Here is a 25,114-nt window from a genome sequence, read left to right on the forward strand (position 1 = left end):
GTATCTAAAGCGATTTTTGTTTGTTATTTAAACAAATGTTTAATAATAATTTAACATTAGGACTGAACTACTCTTGATTAGCTACAGTAAAACAGTATTTCTAGAAAAATAAGTATGAACTAATGGAGTACTGTTTTTAAAATATTTTATATTGACTAGGTTGCTTTTGAAAGCTGCTTTTAATTAACAACATAAATAGTAATAATACCTGCCATTTATTGAGTGTTTAAAGGGTGTTTCCTTAAATATTTTGTACTGATTTAATACACATTTTATATGTTAGTATTGTTGTCTCCATTTTGAAGATGAGAAAATTTAGGCTTAAATAGGTTAGGCTTTTATCCTTTCCCAGCGTGACACAGCTAATCTGGTAAAGTTGGGATCGAAATAACTACTTGTCTGAGTTTATAACACATATCCTAAATCTTCCTTTTAAACTGATTTTTATGTTTTAGTATCAAACTATTTCCTCTAAATATTTTCTTAATTTTGCAACTCATTTTGCTGTGGTAGGTAACAGTCAATTTTCTCTTTTGCTTCATAAAAAGCATATAATCCTGCGTCTTCAAATATTTACTAACTTAAGCAAATTATTTCAATGTAGTATGCTTTTAAAAAGTAATATAATTTCAAATTGTAAAAGTGTGTGTGCATGTGTATGTATCAAAGAAGTAAGGCCAATGTCAACTTTTAATATTTTTACATAGAGAAGTTCAGTCAGTAAGATCGTCTGATTTATTATAATAAAGGCACATGTTTCATAAGTGTCTGTTAATAAATCATTTTCAAAACATGACCATAAAGTATATAAGATATGTTTTAAATGAGTTCAGTTTTCCGTGACTTGTAACTATCCTGAATGATTTTAATTATTACTTGGTTTTACTTCACAGTCTTGCATGTTATAATACTGTGTTCTTGTTAAGTTGTCTTGTATTTTAGTTGAAAAACAAAATATGCTTATTTTTGAGAATAAGGCACAATTGTAGCTATACTTGTACTTCTTATATTTTTATAGCGTATGTGATTACTTGCAGAAAGTATGGTACTTTTTAAATACTTCCTTAGTGTAGGTATCTGCTGGAATTTTTCCATGTGACAGTTTTCACTAGCTTATTCTGGCCTCGTATTTATACTTTGACATAAAAATTGTTCTTCAAAGATTACGCATTAGAATTGTCTTATTGGGACATTTAGTATAACAGATTTGCTTGTTTTCATTACCTCATCTATTTTAAATTTATGAAAAAATCACTGACCTCTGAAATGACTTTATTATTCCAGGCATATTTTCTAACTTTATTTCCTAAATTGGACAGTAAATTTTGTTCAAGAAAAAAATTTAGATTCTCATCCCAAAATAATTTTAGACTGTTGCTGAATTCTTAATCTGTTATGCATGTAAGTGGAAAAAAGCAGGAAAACTAGTAAATTACCAAATAATGAAAACTTTGTGCCAGACAGTTTTATATAGTATAATTTGAATTTATTTTTTCTTTTCTTTTTTTGGATATAGTTAAAAAAAAAAAAACTATGCAAGTTTCCAGAGCTGGGGTGTTGAGACTGTGAGAGGTAGTAGCTTTTAAAGGGACAGCCAGAGCTATCAAGTGTGTTTAACTGTCCTATTTGAATAATTCTGTCTTTAAAATAGATTGGTATATAATTAATTTTTAAATACACTGAATAAATCAGACATGTTAATTTTGCAAATAAAATTGTAGTATGAGAATACTAAGCTTCATACTCGTCTGTAAAGGACAGATGATCGTAGTATTGACTCTGAGAATTCTTGAAAAGATTGATATAATTTAAGACATACCTGACATGTAAAAAGTACTAAATAAATACCTGTTATTATTTATATATGACTTTTAAAATCTAAGTGTGTGTCCCAATGGGCTTTTAAATGTGTATTTACATATTTGAATGTTTGTGTATATGCATATGATACTCATGGAATGTGGAATGAAATCACAAATAACTTTAAATTCCGATTATGAAAAAAATCTTTTTACACTTCTCTGTGTTATCGAAGAACCATATCTCTAGGTCCAATATGATTTAAGAGCTACATTTTTTATTTTTCAGTATTATATTTCTGAGGCCAGAGAGAGATACTCAAGAAACCTTTAGGAAGGGAATAGTAGAGTCCAGATTAATTTATGAAGGGCACACAAAGGATGTGAGACAGGAAAGAGCCATGAGGTTCATGATATAAGGGAATGATTCGGGTACAGAGATAAAATAGTGCTGTCAGGGACTACCTCTTTTGCTGACTTCAGTCTCCTTGCTGTTGTTTCTACCACTTTCCTCACGGAACTAATGACTACGTATGTCACTAAAGCTGATTAGACTAGTTTTAAAAATAGAATTAGTCCGTTCTCATGATTCATGGTAGTTGTCCTGTAAAGTCTCTGTTGCTCCTACAGGAAAAAGAAGGCTAGATTCCTGTAACGTTTTTGTTTTTCAACTAATCAGTACATAATCTTGTTTTACATGTGTTTCTGTTTAAACACCACAGTTAATTATTGTTGATTCATTAACCTTGAACTCATAGCCAACAGCACTCTAACCCAGGCCTGAATAAGACATATCTCACACACGTGTTTTCTCTGTAAGGCCCTTCACAGCCTTCTTGCACTTAGGAACATTACCAGGCACTTCAGCAGTACACTTGGAGGCCATTTTAACAGGCAAAACCATCAACAAAAAGCACACAAATAGAAAAGTATGGCATTAAATAGACCATGCAAGGACACTTGTTTAGAGTATGAGAAGTGAAACAAGAAGGCAGAGTGTCACCTTGTTCCACTCAGCTGGGCCCGTGTGCATAGGCAGACTCATGTTAGTCTGTGCCACCTGGTGCACATCTACAAGTGGCTGCACAGACACCGAGTATTGACGGGGGGCTGCAAATAGGTTTGTGGTGAGTAGGCATGACGGTCACCTTTATATTATGTCTTTTATAATATGATACGCAACTTAAGTGTTTTTATGGTGATAATGAATTTTATGTTTGATGTAAACTATTCTAATAAATAAGTTCTTATTCTTTTTTACTATTCATTAAATAATTATCTCCCTATTGTGCACCTTACATTTATTCAGTGCTTTTTGGTTTATAGCTCTTTGATGTAGTTTACTTGGTTCTCAGACCAATTCTTTGAGATTATAAAAATACATTGTACAATTGTAATACTGTTTTCTAACTGATGGAAAAGTTAAGATTCAGAGAAGTTGTGCGTCTTGCTCAAAGTCACATAGGTAGGTGATTATCAAGAGTTTGACCTGATATAGTGTATCTTCCAGTATCCTTATGTTATACTCTGAACATAATTTTAAGTTTATGAACTTTCCTGTAAAACAATTTGGCATCCTCTAGAAAGAATTTTAAAAATACCCTTTGATCTCTTAATTATTCATAAGTAAGTGATCAGAGATAAGATCATTAAGATCAAAGATTTATTTACTAGAATGTTTATTATATTATAGTATTATTATAATAGGGAAAAATGGAAACACCCTAAATATCCAACCTGAATACAGGAATGCTTTTATCAGTTACACTATATATTGTTGGGATAAAATAGCCATTAAAGTGCTTGTCTAAGACATAATGATATGCGCTGATACTTAGGATATAATAAGTGAAAAATCACTAAATTGTATTTACAGAGTGATTCTAATTTTAAAATGTGTACAAAGGTTATGAATTGGAAGAGGATATATGTAATTTTAGCAGTGGTTATCTTTGGGTGTTGATTCATGAGTGATTTTATTTTGTTTCTTGTCCCTTTATTTATTTAAAATTTTGTTCCTTGACCATGTTGCTTTTATAATAATCAGCTCTAAAATTCACTGTCATAGCCAGTACAGTCAACTGTGGTTGGTACCACTTTTGAAATATTGATATACATTATTGGAAATTTTGTGTGTAAAAATTTTTCAGTCAGGTTTTAAGTTCAATTAAGTTTTTAAAGTAAAGCTAGATATGAAGAACTTCTAGAGCCCGGATGATTACACATGTAAAAATGAACAGAGTGCAGAATTACCATTTTTACTATTTTCTTCTATGCATTTTCCTCTTAAGCATTTTTTTTCTATAATTTACTCTTAAGACTTCTTCAGTTTTCTGTTTATCTAGGCTAGTTTCCTTTTAATATCCTCTAAGTTTTTTAATACCTATACCTTCAGATATCTAATCACCAACTTCTGTGAATTCCAACAATATTGCTGCAGATGTTCTAGTATATCTTTTCTTTTGTGAACATGTGCAAAAGTTTCTCTGAAGTCGTTGAAGATTTTTTAAATTTAAGTTCTCGTGTGTATTTAACTACTTTGTATAATGAATGTTGTGAGAGGAGGGGTTGGTCTCTTCCTTTTTGCTTATAGAGAAGTCATTGCCCCAGCACACCCTAGCCTCACTCAGTGGCAGTATCGACCTTTGTATTCCTGGTTTACCCAAAGCGGCCACCTTCTCCTACATCCTCACATGGCAGGAAGAGAACAAGAGAGATCTCTCTCTCTCTCTTCCTCTTTTATGGCCTCAGTTCTGTCATATTAGGGTCTCACCTTTAGGGCCTCATTTAATCGTAATAACCTCCTGAAGACAAGATTTCCAGATATAGTCACATTAGAGGTTAGGGCTACAACATAGGAATCTGGCTTAGGGGTAGTTGAGAATTCTACTTGTCTTGTCTACATTTTTCATGCTACTTAATTACAGGTGAAGATGGGGTTAAGAACTTCCCCGGGCAGCCTGCCTCACCAGAATCTTCTGTCCTTGAAGTCTAGTTTGAACTTTATGGTATAATGTGGCTTGTTCCCTTTCTAGAGTTGTTCTGGTATTTTGTGGGGCAGTTGGTGGATTTGATTTGCTTTTTTTGGTTCATTTTGTTGGGTATTATGGTAAATTAGACCTGCAATTAACAGTGGGCATCAGAATAACATTCAAGTAGATCAAAGTTAAATGTAAAAAAGATTCTGTAAATATTTAAATGAAAATATTCATGATAAATATTTGTTTTATCTCTGATTGGAAGGCTGTTTAAGCATAAATGGAAATTAAGACAATATAATAACACTTTTGCTTCTAAAATGGCAACATTTTTTTTTTCACTTAGTGCTAATGCAAATGTAGTAATCAAGAAATAATGTATTGCTAGTGGGGTTATACATTGGTTTATCTTTCTGGAAATAATCTGACAATATAAAATATATATCAAGCCTTAAAAATATTCATACCTAAAGATATTGTTTCCATAATATTTAATGACCTAGGACATTCTGCTGAGCATTGGGGAGTCAGAATAATGTAGATATTAAGAGCCTGGGTTTTAATACTTGCTCTACCTCTAATTTACAATGTAACCTTGGACTACCAAATTAACTTCTGCCTCAGTTTAATCATCTGTAAAATGGGGATAGCAGGATTTATCATAAAGCTCCTGTGCAGCTTAAATGGCACATAGTTGATAATTAATATTTATTTTATTAATGTTAATAATTACACTGTGGTCCCAATTTTGATAAAACATGCACAGTGCCCCCACCCAAAAAAAAGTTATTTCTGGGTTGTGGAATTACTGTTTTTGTCTTTATACTTCTTAGTGTTTTCGGAATAAGGGTTGTTTTAAACCTTTACGAAAAATAACCATGTCATTTATAGAATGCCTGATTCAGTTAAATTTTAAAAATTAGCTGCTCTGACCTATTGCTAAAGCTGTAATAAGTTCAAACCATCATTTGAAGATATCTAATCTCTTTACCTTTAAAAGAACAAGCAAAGAAATTCTTGAAGTTCATTTTTTGGTATTTCCTGAACATCCCTTTTAAATTTGTAGTCATTTATTGAGCTAGTAGTTAGTCCCCTGCAAATTTCGTCCAGACTAGAAGAACCTGACCTATTTATTCGCATGTTAGTAACTTTTTGAAAGTGTATAATTAGTAAAGGGACTGCCCCTGAAAAAATGCCAGGGTTCAGCATTCTTTGCACACACATTTATTCCAGCTTTATTCTCAAAATATTTTTAGCTATTGAAACAGCTGGAAATTTGACTTCCTATTTACTCTCTGCTCTCTATACCAGTGCATTTTCTGAAATAAGGATGGTGAAAGTTGAGAGAGATAGGGGATGGAGAAAGATCACTTTTGTATATATGCAGGTGATTAATTACTCTTTTTCTTCTTCCTTTTTTTCTCCTGTATTTTAAGTAGTTATTTAGTGTTTTGGTATTTACCAAACAAATATAGGATCATTTTATTCCAGAAGCTGTTCTTTTTCTGTGCTTCATAAGAAATGTAAACTGTGTATATATGATAATGTCTAAAATTCTTACAAAATTATTTTATGATACTTGTACCTACATAAAATCTTGAAAATGAATTCTAAGTATTCTAGATATTGTGTCTCAGAAATGTACTGTTCTAGCAACACGCCTTATTTTTCCTAGTATTATTTAAAATAATCTCTGATTTTACACTTGTATTTATAAATGCCTAGTACATTTCCTCTATTTTTGTTAGATAGAAAAATGTGACCGTAGAGACTACTTCTGTTTTAAGCAACTTTATAAATATCTTCTAAAATTAAGGTCAACTTGAACGTGTTCAAAAAAGGCAATGGAAAGAATTTAAAAGCAACCTTTTGAATATTAATAATTGGGTTTGATATCTGAAATGTTTGGTAGATATATAAAGATTTTAATGCAAGTAAATAAAATAATATGTTAATAACTTTGAACATGAGAATTCCCTTAATTTTTGTCAAAAGAAATAGTGATCATTTTTAAATGATGTATTCCATGAATTTTTAACGTATTCACTGACTTTTAAAAAATGAGATAAGCCTACATGATTTAAAGTTTATAAAGAAATCACATTTTTACTTTTTACATTTAGTTATGAACATAATAGATCAGCTTATCTATTTTGATGTAATAAATAAACTAGTCTATGTAGTAGATGTAATTTAGTTCAATGTAATAGTAAACCAGCTTGTATAGTAGATGCAATCCATTTTGATTTAATAAATAAACCAACTTGTATTTTTTGATTGGTAGGTCGGTTCTTTTTTTTTTCTTATGGTAACAGTTTATGAATTATAACCTTACCTATAAGAGTACATTTATCATTGCTTCTTTAGATTCCTTAACTTTAGGCACATCTCAACTTTTTATTTATCCATCTTCCATTCCTTGCCAATAGTGTTGCACTTTTCTACAATTTTGGGAAATCTTGGAAATCAGATCCAGGGATAATTAAAGCTACAGAAGAACAAAAGAAAAAGGTAGCAAGATACAATCTAACTAGTCGCGTGTTTCACTGCCAAATTACCAGTATTTATAGCAGATATTAGAATACAAAGGAAGAATTTAAAGAAGTTTCCAACCAAGCAGATTATGTATAGTTGGTGCTTGCACTTGGTCTCTTGTGATGCCTTACACTTCCGTGGCATTTTACAGTTTTATGTTTCTCTTATTTATAAGGCTGTGTGATCGCTTTATGGGATGAATCCAGTGTTTGAAACATCTCTGTAAACCCTCAGCAAATAATACGCATTTAGTAAATGTTTCTTGAATGATTGTGTAAATTGGAAGGCCAGTAAATTGTTTAATAGTGCAGATATATTGCTCCAGTAACTGAAATACTTGTATATATGATCCAGGGCATCCCTCACCTGTAACACAGGTACGTAGGAAACCAAATTTATAATACAAAGATGTCAAGTCAGTAGAGAATTGGACTAGAGGCAGTTAGATTATTTTAAGAGCTATTTTATCCAGTTTCTGAAAGCAAAACAAATCCTGGTGAATTATTTCTGTCTACAGTAGACGAAAACAACTGGCATGTTCTTATGGTCTAATCCTCCTTTTCTCGGCTACATAGAGATTGTTGCTCTTATGTTACAGTATTCTTCAGACATGTCTGCTAATTGGTTTGCGGGTTTTCTTAGTCATAATCCAGTTCTGAAGATTCAGTTCTTTATTGGACTTAGTTTTATTTTTGTCTTAATTATCAAAACCTATTCAGTGTCTAGAGTAGGTAACTTAGTTTTATTCTCAGGAATATTTCCGTAACTAAGTTTACGTAACTTAAGTTTGCCTTTTCATATATCTAAGAAATAAAATTCCTATATTCATACTGTAATGAAGTAGCGGAAGTAAATGAACAAATTTTGAGCTGAAAACATTGGTTAATTAAAGATGAACATCATGTTTATTGATTGATATTGACGACACAGTAATAGGTGAACATTGTTCAATTTTGAATAAAATATATATATATTTTTTTAATTCACAGACAATAGTTGAACTTGCAGAGACAGGAAGTCTGGACCTCAGTATATTCTGCAGTACCTGTTTGGTAGTATTTTTTTCTTTATTCTTCCCTCTCTCCTCTTCCCCTAGCAGTGGCATAGCACAGAGGGTGTGGGGAACAAGGAGAACTGTTTCTTTTGCTGAGCATATTTCATGCCTGCCAAAAAAGGGATAGACCATGGTCCAGGAGGAAAGATGGTAAAACAGTGTCTCCTTCCCAATGGACTTATTCTCCACCAATGGTAGAACTTGACTACAGTTCTGATTCAGAAGATGCCATGCATTTGTATTTATTCTTACTCTTTCTCTCTTAAAATGTAATTCAACAAATAAAAAAAACTAAGTAATAAAGTGTTTAAAATCAAAGATTTAGTATGATTCCCTAATAGTTTTTCTGATTGCATTTTAAGAAAATTTATTATACTTAAAGGTCATAGTGGGAAAATTCAATGCACAACTTTTAAGACAACATGGCCTCTAAACTGGTCCAATCTGTATTTAAGAGTGTTTATGCAAGTTTGAGCACTATTTCATCATGGATATTATCTTCAACCAGATCATAGATAAAGGTATACATGAAATAAAATTGCATTTATTTAAGGAATTAGGTATAGTAATAGTGACGTTTTGTGATTACAGACATCGAATTTCTGTAGAATAATACTGTTTAGTATTTTCATTATTTTCTGCTTAATTTTTCTAATTAGTTCTTGTGAAAAATGTATAAACTACCACAGTGGTTACACCATGTTTTTAATACATAGAAATTGAAATATCCTCAAATCATACTTGAAACTAAATTTTTTTTATACCTTTGTTACACATTTCACCTGAACTAGTGTCTTAACATTTGAGTAATAAAATAACTAAGTTCAGGGTTATGGAATGAGTTTTTGAAACTGAGTTCCAGTGCTACAGATCCTTTGTTTCACTTAACATTTAACTAAACAGTCATGATTTTGAATATTCAAAATATATACTGCTTTACTTTTGGTAGCAACTTTAGTGTGCTGACTAAATCCTTTTGCATTTTTTAAGTATTCTTTAAAAAGGTTTTTGTTTCTATGCTTTACAGTGCATACTTTACATGATTGGCATTCTTAACATTTAGAACGTTTTTGTACTCTGGTATTCTGTGGAAATATTATTCTGTACCGTAAAGTCAAGAATGCATTGCTGATGTATTTGTCATATGACAAATTCTTTATAGTCACCCAATACAGTTTCATTGTTAAGTAAATATTTAATGGCAAGAACAAGACTATTTTTGTCATCGTAGTGTAAACATTTTCTTATATGCTATGTTATTGTAAGCTGTGTATTTCTGGATAATTTAGTGTTGTAAAGAACATATCCTATTATAAAATGATTCAAATAGACAGAAATATTTGTCATCATATGGGTATTCTTCATTTTGATAAATACACAAGTCCCTAAGAAGACACGTGGAGATTAGAATTTCCTAAAAGTTAATTACTCTGTTAAGTGAACTGAGGAGACTTATATTCAGGAGTCTTGTGTCAGTCTTTAGTTCCGAATTCACTGACAAATGAATTCCCAAAGGGAGGATGTAGCTGAGGGTTGGAAGTGGGCGTAGAATTTGTTTGATACACCCGGCTGCTTTCTTTCTCCTAAGTAGATTTAGTCTCATATCTGTAGTGAAGAATAACTTACCCTTTTCTTCAGTCCACAGATCATTTTAGTACATGTGAGAACTACATAGTCCACCTGTGACTTTTTCTTACTACTGCAAAATAGTGTATAACCTTATGCAAACTATTAGAGAGATGGCAGTGCTTTTGTGGAAACACCAATGAAGGGTATTATAAATTTCTTTTCTGGCCTGGGTTAATAATTCTAGCTCTTGTCATGCATCCAGCATTGGGACCTACCAGTTCTTTGAAGATCACTAATGAGTTCTTGTATTTACTTGTTTAGAGTAGTGTAAAGTAAAATGTTTCACAACACTTAAAATATTAAGACATCATAAACATGAATTCGTTATTGCTTGTCAGCAGCTCGATAATGTATTTTATGTTTTGGGGTTTTTTTTTTGTGTTGTTTTTTTTTGCAAGAAATAGGAACTACCTAAATTTTCTAAGCATGTTGTACTTTCTGAATGGCCATGCATTTCAGCAGGGTACATGCTTGACTTAATTTGAGTTCACAGGAGGCACTGAAAAAGAAAAATGTGTGTCAGCGTTATGCTGGGTGTGTCACTTTGGGAAGGCTCATATATTAAATGATTTTGAATTTTAAAAGCCTTTTTTGTTCACTTCTGACTTCACCTTCCTTTTAGTAAGGAACAGTTTCATTTTATCAAAGAACAATTAATATCATGACCGTTAATCACAATAAATTTTCATTTAGAAGCCTGGAGACTGATGTTTTTATTATTCAGAAATTTGAGGGATGTGAATTAAATATAGTACCATTCATTGAAACAGCAAATTTGATTCTTAATCATTTTTGCAAATTGCCAGTTCTACTCCATTCTTAAGAGCTTATATTCTAGAGTAGAGTAACCTTATCCTTTTCTTCTTTGTTGTTGCAGTTGAAATTTCGTTCAATAAAACAATAGTGATTGTTGTTTGTTTGTTTGTTTTTCCCTTTGGAAACCTTGGTATAAATCTTTCCAAAAAATATAGATTTTTTTTTCATAACTGTATTTTGAGAAAATAATTGTTCAGCTTTCCTCTCTTAGGTATAGTGCCTTTCATAATCTTTTACCTGCCTATTAACAGATACGGAAACCAGTGAGGTCCAAACATTGTGGTGTGTGCAACCGCTGTATAGCGAAGTTTGATCATCATTGCCCGTGGGTTGGTAACTGTGTAGGTAAGTTTTATTAGTAGTTTCTAAATATATTGTTCATTTAACTGATTCTAGGTAATTCATAAGGTACAGTATTAAAGCAGAGAGTAGAAAATTCATTCTTGTAACCTACCACACCCTCTCCATTCCCCTAATTATCGTCCTGTTGACAAAGCAGCAACTCAGTTAAGTGAGAGTGGAAAAAGGTACAAAGTCAGTGTTCAGAAAAGATTGATATAATTTCTCATACCTACTCTTTCCTATTTTCTCCATTGCATAATAGTGGAATTGATAAGGAGGCAGATAGTATTGCTTTTTAGTTAAACTAGAGAAAGTAAAAAATACTTGAAAGAATGTTATGTACAGAGTCAGAGAGGAATGACAGCTAAGAACTGCACATACCTCTGCATTCAAGAATGCTGTAGTCTGAGATGAACTAAGTGATCTGAGAGATGGCCCTGGGACTTTTAAGAGGTGACAGCAGGGAAACATTACAAAGATTGTGTGACTCTGTTGGGCAGAAGCCTTTGGAAAATTGGATTATAACGTTTATAAAAGTAAAGCTAAAATAGGGTTATTTTAAACATCACAAGGCAAACAGTAGGATTAAAGCTCAGAATACTGATTTATTTGATTCACTGGGAATCTTTTGTCTTTGGAATGAATATCATTGCAGTCTCATCACGTGTATGTATAATTTGTAAGAATTCTTATTTTACGACTGTTATTAAAACATTTATTTTCTTGAACATTTTCTAAAATAATTAATGTATGTGATACTGTCCAAGTTCTATTACACCTTTCATGACAGTCCCCCCAACTGCACCCAACCCTTCCCGGTGGATTTCCAGTTGTTGTTTTTTTTCATAGCTGAAAAAATTTGCTTCTGTATTGTTCTTTAGGTGCAGGCAACCATAGATACTTTATGGGCTACTTATTCTTCCTGCTTTTTATGATCTGCTGGATGATTTATGGTTGTATTTCTTGTAAGTACAATTAGTTTTTTTCTATTCTTAAAACAAACATTTGCGTACTCATGCTTACCATATTGACAAAAAATATGACAGAAGTCTTAACTAAAAATTATGGTTTGGGGCACCTCACTGCAATGAAGCATAAAGAAAATAGATAATAGAACTATCAAATATGTTCAACATATAGTATGAGCAACAGAAGGATCAGTTAAGTACAGTAGTACCTCAATTTTCAAACGTCTCCATTGACGATCATTTTGGTTTATGAACGCCATAAACCTGGAAATAAATGCTTCGGTTTTCAAACACGACTCAGAAGTCAAACATGTCACACAGCTTCCGCTGAGTGCAAGATCCTGAGGCCTAGCTGTCGGCTGTTTTCGAACATTTCAGAACACATGGATTACGTTCGAAAACCAAGGTACCACTGTACCTTTTAATACATGTGTCCCCTGAAAAATGTGTTGACTTTATAGACTGTGAAAAGCTTCTGGGTAAAATACACCAACATTTTTCACATCACTTGCTTGCTTTACTCTGATAGTTTCTACATTTTTATGATTGTGCTAGTTGCTTTTTCTTACCAAACACTTGGGAAAATATAGTTGCACTTTAGTTTGCACAGAACTTGAAACATTTTGAAGACTCAGCTATAATAAGTATTGCCTATTAGTGAACATTAAAAGGTATTAGAAGTTACTCTTTTAAAAATAAGTTGTCATTCATTTGATCATATGGGTTTAGTATCTTAGATGAAATGATGGGTTTTTATTGCATTGAGATCATAATTCAGAAAGAGTTTAAATGAATATGTTAGTTACTGTGCTTTAGGACTTGGTGGTACTTAGCATAAAGATGTATTATCCTAGCTTAAAAATAAGTCTTGGAAGGATGATTTCCTGGTCCTCCTACTCCCACAGATATTAAGAATAATCTCTGTTATTGCTCTAATGAAAAAGGAGGCTACATCATCAAATTTATGTATGCAATACCCATCAAATAAAAACTATATATTGTTATAGTACAATTTTTTGTTAAGATTGGCTGCTTTTTCCATTGCTATCTTTGATATGTACTTCCCACTAATATATAATGAGATTATCTCAGAGTATAAAAAAATTTGCATTGAATGTCATTTATTAAAGCTAACCTCTTGGATGCTGTTCTTTTAACTGGTGCCTACCACAAATACCTACATGGGGCACTTGGATGATTACTGAGTCAATGTGAGCACTTCTGTTCTGATTTTAGACTGGGGACTCCACTGTGAGACCACTTACACCAAGGATGGATTTTGGACATATATTACTCAAATTGCCACTTGTTCACCTTGGATGTTTTGGATGTTCCTGAACAGTGTTTTTCATTTCATGTGGGTGGCTGTATTACTCATGTGTCAGATGTACCAGGTATGCGCAAGTGCATTACTCATTCTTTGGTGTGCTAATTGAAAACTTATAAAATGCGCTCCTTGCTTAAAAGATAATCTGTTCCCTTTCTAACTTCTCTTACTTTTCATGGATTAAATTTTTAATTTACCTTTCCTTCCTACCTTTCTCTTTCCTGCTTCCTCTCCTCCTCCTTCTTACATTACGAAATTTTGGCTTTGAATACTATTCTTGACAGAACTTTTTATTTCTGGTTTTCCTGATTCAAATACATCCAATTGGATATAATCGTGAGCTTAGATTGATGATGCCATTAATTTTCTTTTCTTTTTAATATTAATGTTTTATTACCCACAAATACCGATTTGAGTCTTTCAATTTAAGGATTTTTTTTAAAAAGCTCATTCTTACAGGAGCTGATGGAGAGGTGTCCTGTGTATATCGTGTCCACCTCCCCACATGCACAATGCCAAGTTACTTGTTTTTAGATATTTTCCCCCATTTAACTCGCTACTTTTTGTGGATTCAAAATATCATGTAAACTGGTTTCATGATCTCCTGATGGAAAACAGGCTTCATAATTTTTCTCTCCATCCTGGTCCTCTTGAGAATTAACTTTTACATAAAATATTCAGAGATTTAATGGTTTGCTTTCCCTTGTCTCCTAGATATCATGTTTAGGTATTACTACAAATGAAAGAATGAATGCCAGAAGATACAAGCACTTTAAAGTCACAACAACATCTATTGAAAGCCCATTCAAGTATGTACATATTTATAAATTTAATGTTTTCCCTTGGCGTGTAAATTTCCTTACTAAACCAAACTCAGCAATTATCCAGTGACTACATCAAAAAGAAGTGTTTTCTTTAGGTATGGCAATAGAATATTAAACAGGAAATATTTCTTTTACTTAATAATATGTAAAATAGCTTATAAATTCTACTGAATTCTAGATTTCTGCCAGATGTAGCATTGGTTAGTTTACCATAAGTTTAGAATTCATCACATTAACTATTGATAAATTTGTGATACTTTTTCTTTCTTAATTGCACAATTCAAACTTTATTGACCTGACATTTAGTATTTGTTCTTTAACCTTTCCATCAATTTACAAATTTTCATTAAAAAAAGAATGTATCCAGAAAAGTGAAATAAGATTTTTAAAATTACATTCAGTTGAAATTCATATTTAGAGAAATTTCCAGACCTAGGGCAGCTACTTTTCAGTGCAGATTATTTTATTTCCCCTCTGAATGACACAAAAATTCCAACACACTTAGTTTTATATTTTTTAAATTGAGGTGTAATTGACATATAACATATTAATATCAGGTGTACAACATAATGATTCGATATTTGTGTATACATTGCAAAATGATCACCGCAATAAGTCTAGTTAACATCTGTCACCATACATAAAGAAAATTTGTTTCTTGTGCTAAGAACTTTTAAGATCTCCCTAGCAGCTTTCAAATATTCAACACATTATTAACTATAGTCATGATGTTGTATATTACATACCCATGACTTATTTATTTTATAACTGGAAGTCTGTACCTTTTGACCCCCATCACCCATTTCGCCCACCTCACACCCCCTACCTCTGGCAACCACCATACTATGTTCTCTATCTATGAGCTTCGTTTTTGTTTTTAGATTCCACATATAAATGAGATCATATGGTGTTTGTTTTCCTCTGACTTATTTCACTTAGCCTAATGCCCTCAGTGTCCATCCATGTTGTCACAAATAGCAAGATTTCCTTCTTTTTTATGACTTAATATTCCAGTATGTGTGTATGTGTGGTGTGTATACATACTACATCTTTATCCATTCATTCATCAATGGACACTTAGGTGGTCTCCATATCTTGGCTATTGTAAATAATATTGCAGTGAACATGGTGGTACACTTATCTTTTTGAGTTAGTATTTTTGTTTTCTTTGGATAAATACCCAGGAGTGGAATTGCTGGATCATATAGTAGTTGTATTTTTAATCTTTTGCAGAACCTCCATGATGTTTTCCATAGTGACTGTACTAATGTACAATCCTACTAACAGTGCATGAAGGTTCCCTTTTTACCACATCCTCACCAACACTTGTTATTTCTAGTCTTTTTTCTTTAATTTTTAAAATAATTTATTCAATTGGAGTTGATATACTTCCACTCCTTTCTTAAGGGTCATTTATTGAATCAAGAATTTTGTTCTGGAACTGTTTTAACTTCCCTTGTGATTGTTTGGCCTAGCTGTTATCAAGCTGCATTCCTCTCTTTGATTCTGTTTATTTCACATTTAAAAAATTTTTAAAAATTTTTCAATCACAGTTGACATACCATATTATATTAGTTTCAGCTGTACAACATAGTCATTGGACATTTGTATAACTTACAAAGTGATCACCCCCACAAATTTAGTACCCATCTGACACAGTATAATTGACTATATTCCTTATTCTATACCCTACATCCCCATGTCTACTGTGAAACTACCAATTTGTTCTTCTTAATCCCTTCACCTTTTCACCTAGCGTTTTTGATAATAGTCATTCTAAAAGGTGTGAGGTGATATTTCACTGTGGTTTTGATTTGCATTTCTCAGATGATTAGTGATCTTCATCATCTTTTCATGTACCTGATGGTCATTCGTATGTCTTTGGGAAAATATCTGTTCAGCTCTTCTGCCCATTTTTTACTCGGATTGTTTGTGGGGTGTTTTTTATTTATTTATTTTTTGCTATTGAGTTGTAAGAGTTCTTTATATATTTTGGACATTAGTCCCTTATCAGATATATGATTTTCAAATATTTTTTCCCATTCAGTAGGTTGCCTTTTCATTTTGTTGATGGTCCTTTGCAGTGCAGAAGCTTTTTATTTTTCGTTTTTTGGTTTTTTTTTAAATTGTATTGGGGAATATTGGGGGCCATTGTATTTTTCCAGGGCCCATCACTTCCAAGTCATTGTCCTGCAGTCTGGTTGTGGAGGGCGCAGCTCAGCTCCAGGTCCAGTTGCCGTTTTCAATCTTTAGTTGCAGGGGGCACATCCTACCATCCCATGGAGGGAATTAAACTGGCAACCTTGTTGTTTAGAGCTCATGCTCTAACCAACTGAGCCATCTGGCTGACCCTCCGGAAGCTCAGAGGCAGCTTGTTGTCTTGAATCTAATTGTCTTGAGTACAGTTGTGGAGGGCACAGCTCACTGGACCATGTGGGAATCAAACCGGCAACCCTGTTGTTCAGAGCTCGCGCTCTAACCAACTGAGCCATCCGGCCGCCTGTGTGCAGAAGCTTTTTAGTTTGATGTGTTCCACTTGTTTATTTTTGCTTTTGTTGCTTTTGCTTTTGATGTTAGATTCAAAACATCATCACCAAGACCATGTCAGGGAGCTTCCTGTCTATGCTTTCTTCTAGGAGTTTTATGTTTTCAGGTCTTATATTCAAGACTTTAATCCACTTTGAGTTGATTTTTGTGTATGGGGTTTCATTCTTTTGTATGTGGCTGTCCAGTTTCCCCAACACCATTTATTGAGAGACTGTCCTATTCTTTATACATTTTGAAAATTTGAATTCAGTTTGATGCTAAGAAATAGTGGTTTCCTAATTATATGAAATACTTAAAACTTGGAGTTTTACTCAAGCTACTTGCCTACCACCTTCAAGCTTTTGCAGTACTATCAATTATTGTGTGCTTGTGGAAAGCAAGCAAACCTTTAACAGAAAGCAAAAATAAGAGTCAATAGGGTAGTTTTGAGGATTCTCCCATAGGCATAATAATTACATAAGATATAAACTGATTACTTTTCCAAAGGTGTTCTTGAAGTCCTAAAATTCCCTGAACTTATCCTGGACATTTCCTTTTTTAAGTTGTTACTCTCAGGTACACTACACTGCCAGATTCACGTTATTTGGAATTATTTTGTCATTTACTTTCTCAATTTTGAATGTAGTTTGTTACCTTTCCAAAGAGCCATCAATCAGGGAAGTTTTTATCAAAAAGTACATATGACACAGGAATGAAATACAAATTTGAATAACTGTAAAATGTAATTGCGTAATTGATTAAATTAGCAAGAGAAAAGAAAAACCAGGGTTGGCCAAGCAGTGAAGAAACATGAATGCATATATATTTTGTAGAGTTATAAACAAGTTCTTTCTAGCGAGTAACCCGAGTTTTTAAGTTTAGAAAAAATATATAACACCAAAATTATATTAAACTGATATATTAAATCATTGTCCTAATAAACTTTCTCTTTTTCTCTCTCTTTTTTTTTTTTTTGGTGGGGTTTTTAGCCATGGATGTATAAGGAATATTATAGACTTCTTTGAATTTCGATGCTGTGGCCTCTTTCGTCCTGTTATTGTGGACTGGACCAGGCAGTATACAATAGAATATGACCAAATATCAGGATCCGGGTACCAGCTCGTGTAGCAACATCTTTATCTTATGAAGCATATTGCTGAGTGGTGCCTGAAAATTGTGTCTGTCCGTGTCTCTCTCACACTCGAATCCACATCATTTGAACTACAGCATGCTATATGTAGGGCTAACAGTGAATTTTACAGTCTTTTTTCCAACACTTTTATTAACAAAAGTGAACATGGACAGAACACACTGCCACTTCTGAGAAAGGTAAAGATCTTAAAAAGAATTTTAATGGTTCTTAATGTGGGAATTCACAACATACTCAACTTTTTGGTTTTGTTCTCATAACATTTTTCACGAGAAGAGTGAACTTATTCTGTTGATGGACATGGTATACTAATCAGAAATGTTAGGGTCTAGCTAAAGCTAAATTTATGGTACATGGCTAAATTTTATGATGCAATCTACTAATAGTATTGCATTTAATTCCACGACGGTTGTCTTAAATTGATTCAGACTAGCATTATGTACATTTTAGAATGTACATGTAAATACTGTAATGAAAATCGTGGTTTTCTTAGGGATCCTATGTGTCCTCAAAGGCACGAGAAAATAATGTTCACAAAAAATGTGCTAACAATATTTTATTACTATCAGCTGTTGCAGTGCTGATACATTGCTAGTTCTGTGAAATAATTAGCAACCTTGCTCTGAGGTTTTATGGTCTGATAATAAAGTACTTGCATGAGTATAGTAAGTCATGTTATTTTCTTCAAACTTTAAAGCCCTACTAAGTGCATGATACACCTCATAGAATGTATGCTAGCACACACTATCCAGTAAAGCATAAATTAGAATTTAATTTGATGTGCAAACAGTCCAATTTTTAAGAGTTGAGGTATTTTCAAGAAAAGGCAGAACAAATAAGTTATTGCAAAATTCTCAGTAATAGAGATAAATGGATATACTTTTAAAATTCTGAGCAAAATAAATTGTAGACAAAATAATGGAATTTGGCTAAAGATGGAGCATGATCTCTGTACATAGCACATGTGAGTAAAAGAAAAGCTAATGGTATATTCTGGTTTTAAAAATATGATCTATCAGAATGAATTTAATCCCTAGATTATTTTAATATTCTCAATTTTGAATGTTTTGAAATTTGTTAATGCTGTTTGAAACAATGTCAGAAAGATTTTGTTAAACGTGATGCACTGATGAATTTTTGTTGCAGCATTTTCATACTCATGGTGAACTATTAGTCACTGCTTCCATAAATATTGTTTACAGACTGAGACTTGGTTTAGTCCTCTTAAGTGCTGTAGCAAACTGTGGTTCGAGCAACCTGTGAGAAACCTATGAGAAGGATGGGCTGGGGGAGGGTGGGAAAAGGGTGGTCAGACAATGACAGATCCTAGACCAGTGTAAAGATTGTGTATCTGTATATAAATAATTTATCAAATAGTTTTCTCTTTGTGTCTGTATGTGTTAGTGTGTTTAAAGCTGCTCATTTCATTTTATCCAACCAAAAAAAAAAAAGGGGAGATAACTAATGAGCTTCTAGTGATGTTCAATATTGCTGTTAATAGGCATTATACCCTGCAAGTTCACTGCATGTCTGATGCTTGGTAAAATTAGTATTCCCTGTAAAAGGCAGATTACAGGTATAAAAGCAATCTAGTGGTATACCGCCCCTTGCCTTAGTAAGAGGAGCAGTGAAAATGTATATAGTTGATGTTCAGTATTTCCAAGTACCATTTTTATATAGTAGTTTCTTTGACCGTAAGTCACACATCAAAAAGATTACCTGTAGTATATGTGAGTGTTTTAATATTAGAAAATTGGCATACGTACTTTATTTTTGAAAAGGGAAGAATTGGGTGTGGGGTGGCAATATAGCATTGTGCCATTTTGTCATAGAGTGTAAAAAACTGGTTAACTTTACAAATGTCTCTGCTAGTTTTGACTACTAATTGGGGGAAATTTTAGATAATTTTTAAATTCAAAGTTATTTATAAAAGGCTAAACATTTCTTTTAATTTTTTTGTATTTTGAGCCACTTCACATGAAGACTCTGTTGCAATTTTTATTGAATACATTTTTATTAACAGGCAAATACAATGGTGGTTTTCTCAGTTTCAATAAGAGTATTGTTACCATGTTCTTTCTTTGTGGTACAATATTCTTTTCAGTGCAAAAGATAAGTCTTTCAGTTAAATAGAAAATAAAAACCTCTAGATGTATAATTACATGGAAAATATTAGCAATGGTAATGCTTTAGTACTAACCATCCATAGTACCAGTGAAATGTATAACTCAGAAATGGTCAGGTGGTCAGGAGCCAGCTATGCAGCAGTGCACCCTCTGTTTAATTATTTTGTAGGTTTTGTGTGTGGAATCAGCTTAACCCAGTTCTTAAGTTGTGTATGAAGGTGATCTTTTGGGGAATAGTTCACATCGGCTTAATTGGATACATTTAGTAAATAGGAACTTATTTCTCAGCTCTGAACAATGATTTTCTTCTTTGGAGGTTTTTTTTGTTTGTTTGTTTTCTTCCCCTTATATTTTTGTTGTCCCTGGGAATTTATTTCAAATTAATACGCGTAAAACAGCATCATTATACTTAAGCTATGGATATTTTTATTTTATATTTTATTTATAACTGTGCCAAGTATTATTTTGCTACTTACCGTGTTACTCTGTGGAAAGGAAAACCTGTAAAGTGTTTAATAAATTAGCTCTCCTTACATAAATTAAACCTGTCAAAATTTTGTAAAATATTAATCAGAATAAATATTGACTCTTAAATGTGTGCTTGTTTGTTATTTCGCTCGAGTCACTTCAAGAAATTGATGAAACATTCGTAGTGGTACCTATGATACAAAAAGCTTATTCTATATATTTATATCTGGGTCAACTAGGATTCAAGTTACAAAACTGTAGAAATTTGCAAAAGTAAAAGATGGGGGAATTCTAAAACAGTTCCAATATTGTGTGTATTTGTGTGTGTGTATGTAATTAATATTTTTTAAATAAAGAGAATACATTTTTCTGTAAGAGTTTTGGATTCCATGGAGTTAATTAGGATCCTCAAGGACTGTATGAATCTCCAAGTCTTAAATGTTAATATGTCTAAAGACACTAGTAAAGTACTGGAAAATGAAACCTACCAAACATTGATATTAGTTACCTGAGAAGCTATGCATGACAAAGAAAGCTTCTTTATTTGGAAATTTTACAAAGGAATACTTACGTATGAACACTTTCCTATTATTCACATGGTTGTTTATGGTTTAATTGAGAACCCAGTAGTATTAAATATCTTCATAGTGGATTAATTATTTCATAATTAATACTCATAATTTTACTATTCAAAGTAATGCCTCCAGAGCTATGTAGAGCTCAAGTAATAATAGTTTGAACAAGTATGCAAAGTAAAGCAAATTCCACAGCAAGCCATCAGTTTTCATTCCATTTAGGTACTTTCCTTCATTATCTACTTGTTTATGTGTCCCCCACTCCCCACCCCAAATCCTTCCCAGATTGATAGAGTGTACCTGTGATATGGACGTCTGGTTCTAAGAGTTTGTAGAGATAATTGGGAACGAGTGTTACATACCAGAACTAGAAATCTTAGCTTCTTCTCAGAAAGTAAGCCTTCAGTTTCAAAACCTTAAAGTTCTTGGTATAAGAGTTTCCTATTAAATACCTTTATGTGACTATTAAAATAGGAAAATCTGTAATCCCAAGTGGAACATTGATCATGGTCAGCTAGGTACAAATAAGGAAAACAGCCATATCTCAGAAAATTCTTTGCCTTTGGAGCGTGAATGTTTTGTTCAAATTTTACCAGAATATCTGTCATCAGACCTTTACTTGGATGGAAAAATCCTTTTTAAATAGACAGCAATGTTTCTAGTACTGAGAGAGGGACTATTTCCTTTCAAAGCATCAGAAAGCCTCATTGCTACTGCTGCTGCTTGGATCTGTATATTTATAGTTTTCATCAAATTTGTAAATGTTTTCAGTTATATTTCTTCAAATATTTTTCCTTCCCCCTTTCAAGAAACGCCAGTTACACATGTTAGGCCACTTGAGATTGTCCGACAGCTCACTAATAATTTTTTCAATTTTTTCAAAATTTTTCCCCCCGTGTTTATTTTGGATAGCTTTTATGCTTTTAAGTTCACTTAAATTTTTTCTGTACAGTGGTGTTAATACCATTCAGTTTAGTTTTTATCTCTAACATTATAGTTTTCACCTGCAGCATTTGATTTGGGCCATTTTTATATCTTCCATATTTGCACTTCTTGAAAATATGGAGTACAGTTATAATGAACTGTTTTAATATCCTTACCTGCTGATTTTCATATTTCTGTCAGGTCTTGGTTGGTTTGGATAGATTTTTTTCCTTCCTCATTACGGATCGTATTCCTGCTTCTTTGCATACCTGGTAATTTTTGGTGACAGAATGATGCCAGACACTATGAACTGAGTGCTGGATATTTTTGTATTCCTATAAAAATTCCAGAGCTTTAATCTAGGATGCATTTATTTCGAAACTGATCCTTTCAGGTTTTGCTGTTAACCAAGATTTGTTAGGTAGGACCAGAGCAGTGGTCAGTGTAGGGGTAATTATTCCCCATCACTGAAGATGTGTACTCCATCGGAGCCCCATGAAACGTTTCCCAGTCTCACTGATGAGAACAGGCACTCTTCCCAGCTCCATGTCCCTGTCTTTTAGATGGGTTTCTTCCATGGTCTTGGGTAGTCACCTCACGTGTGTGTGTGTTGTCAGAACTCAGCTGAAGACGTGCAAAGTGGGGGTTGGGCGGTGCTCTGCATATTTCTTGAGTTCTTTCTCTGTGCAGCTCTCTCTAGTCCCTTAGCTCTGGCCACCTTAGTCCCTCTGGACTTGCAGCTTTATCTCCTTAAACTCAGGGTGCTTTCTAGTCCCACCTGTGTTCTCCCTCCTTGCGCTGTAGTGTGGAAACTCAGAGCAGTAAACTGCTCATCCTAAAACACCTCATTTTCCCCATAACTCCTGTCTTGTCCAGTGTCACAAAAACCTTATTTTTTCATGTCGAGTGAGAGGATAAATCTAGTCCCTGTTCAGCTTGGCTATAAGTAGAAGTCTGAGAGTGTGTGTGTGTGTGTGTGTATGTATATATATTTAAATTAGTTTAATTTCTAATATAGAAAATATTGGTAGATACAACTCATAAACTAAAGCTCTTTGGCATCCTCAATAATTTAAGAAAGTTAAGGGGTCCTGAGATCAAAAAGTTTGAGAACCAGTGGTCCAGACCAACATTTCCCAGCATTCCTTAAGATGTTACTGGTTCCATGGACAACTGATTTAGTGTAAGTCTTTCAAATTAAAGCAGACTCCCCAACCACAGGGTCTCAAGGCCTTCAACATGCTCGAGCACACTGTGAATCTACAGGAATGTAGACAGCGGGATGACAGCTGCAGCACTCCCTCCACTCAATCGAAGGCATTTGGAACTAGACTTGCTAGCAGTCCTCCATAAATACACCAAAATCACAAGGGGTGAAAATATCCCAAATGGGTCGTTTTTAGAAATAAAAATATGTATTTATTTACCATGCAGCAGTTTAATATCACATTTGGGTTACTTTGAGGCTACCCTGTCAATTTACATCCAAATGAAAGTAATTCCTCCCAGAAGCATCTGCCCAAAGCCAAATTCCCTTCACTCCTGAAACCACTGGAAACCTGACAATTTTGGAGTAGCTGTTTTGCCATGGCTCCCAAATTAAGAATAATTTTAATTATGAATGGATGTCTAAATTGTTCATCAGGCAGAAATCTCAAATTACCAGGCACGTGGCAACTTCAGAGTATTTTCCTCTAGGACATCTACTAGCATCTCTGATACAACATGGGAGGCACAGTAAGTGTGGGAAATGTTGGCCCTGTGTGGGGAACAGTTTAATATATATAACATTCTGGTTATCTATTGCTGCCTCAAACCGCCCCCAAATTTAGTGGCTTAAAATGGTATTTTTGTTCAGTTCTGCGATTTGGTCAAGACTCAACAGGAATAGCTCATGTTGCTCTACTTGGTGTTGGCTGGGATGGTTCAAAATCGGGGGACTAGAATAATTGAAGGTTCACTCACTCACATGTCTGTCTGATGGTTGATATAGGCTGTTGGGGGAGATCTCAGCTGAGGCTATGGCTGTAATACCACATGTGGCTTGCCTGTGCAGTCTGGGCTTCCTCGGAGCATGGCGACTGAGTTCTAAGACTAAGCATCCTAAGAGAAAGGTAGGCAGAATCTGTATTGTCTTTTTTTTAACCTAGGCTGGTCCATCAGATTCTGTTAGTTAAAAGTCAGTCACCAAGGTTGCCTTCATTGAAAGGAAAGGAAATTAGGCTCCGTCTTTTGATGGGAATGTCAGAGAATTTATGGACATGTTTTTAAAATCACCACATATTAGAAGTTTTTCCATGATTATCTCCTTTATTGCCGATTAACTTGCCCCGCCTGCTTAAGGAAAAGGCCCACCTCTCCCACAATGGAACTGATAGGCCCTGTAGAACATGGGAAATGCTCAAGGCTATTATGTAAATAAAACTGAGTTCTTTCCCCAGGTATATATACACCCTCAATCGGCTTCTTCCCACTACGTTTGTGCTTTTTTATTTTTTGGTGTAACACACTTCCCTTTCGCTTTTCAAAATAAGCAATATAGTATGTGAAGACAGGTTTGGGAAAAGATTAAGATGTGTTCCCAGATCAGGCTGGTTCAGTTTTACTGAAACACAGACAGATTTCACACCCTGCCCCTGGAAAAATAAAAGATGGGATTGAGTCTCTGGTAAAGAACTAAAATTTTCTGGGGAAATAATGAAAACACTCCTTAAGTAGTCTAATGCTCATTTTCTGCTCTGAGCCAGCTGAATGTGCCAGGTCAATGCCGCATTCCTTGCTACTTATGCAGAATTAAAATGTGTGAGAAAAGCACTCATTTCCAGGATTTAGTAGTAGAGTGGAGTCTAAAAAGTCACCTAGAGCCTCAGATTCTATCATTGTCGTTAGGCAGCGGTTTGTAATAATCTTTAGGTAGAGAGAAATCAAAGGAATGTTTAAGTGTTTTGTTTCACAGTGCGGCCCCCCCAGGTCAGTGCGCCTTTCTGAGGAGCTTTTGGAAGGGTCGTGGCCTTGGCCCTACAGATTCCACTTCGGTGATTCTAATGCAGGCTGTCTAGGAGCCATGTTTAAG

General features: G+C 33.7%; 1 protein-coding gene across 3 annotated transcripts in view; it reads left to right on the forward strand.

Moving 5' to 3' along the window:
* Positions 1-20,668, forward strand: part of ZDHHC17 (zDHHC palmitoyltransferase 17) — a 141,869-nt gene extending 121,201 nt beyond the window's left edge. For all 3 annotated transcript variants that reach the window (XM_088800925.1, XM_088800930.1, XM_088800928.1), the window contains 7 exons: positions 7,164-7,288; positions 8,302-8,364; positions 11,063-11,156; positions 12,035-12,118; positions 13,358-13,515; positions 14,163-14,257; positions 17,788-20,668. In XM_088800925.1, the coding sequence (XP_088657051.1) occupies positions 7,164-7,288; positions 8,302-8,364; positions 11,063-11,156; positions 12,035-12,118; positions 13,358-13,515; positions 14,163-14,257; positions 17,788-17,926 (758 nt within the window). In that variant the 3' untranslated portion in view covers positions 17,927-20,668. The remainder of the gene's footprint in view (positions 1-7,163; positions 7,289-8,301; positions 8,365-11,062; positions 11,157-12,034; positions 12,119-13,357; positions 13,516-14,162; positions 14,258-17,787) is intronic.
* The last annotated feature ends 4,446 nt before the right edge of the window (positions 20,669-25,114 follow it).

The sequence above is a fragment of the Rhinolophus sinicus genome, chromosome 1 (genome assembly GCF_057876585.1).
Source record: "Rhinolophus sinicus isolate RSI-liver-muscle chromosome 1, RSI-T2T, whole genome shotgun sequence".
Classification (NCBI taxonomy): Eukaryota; Metazoa; Chordata; class Mammalia; order Chiroptera; family Rhinolophidae; genus Rhinolophus; species Rhinolophus sinicus.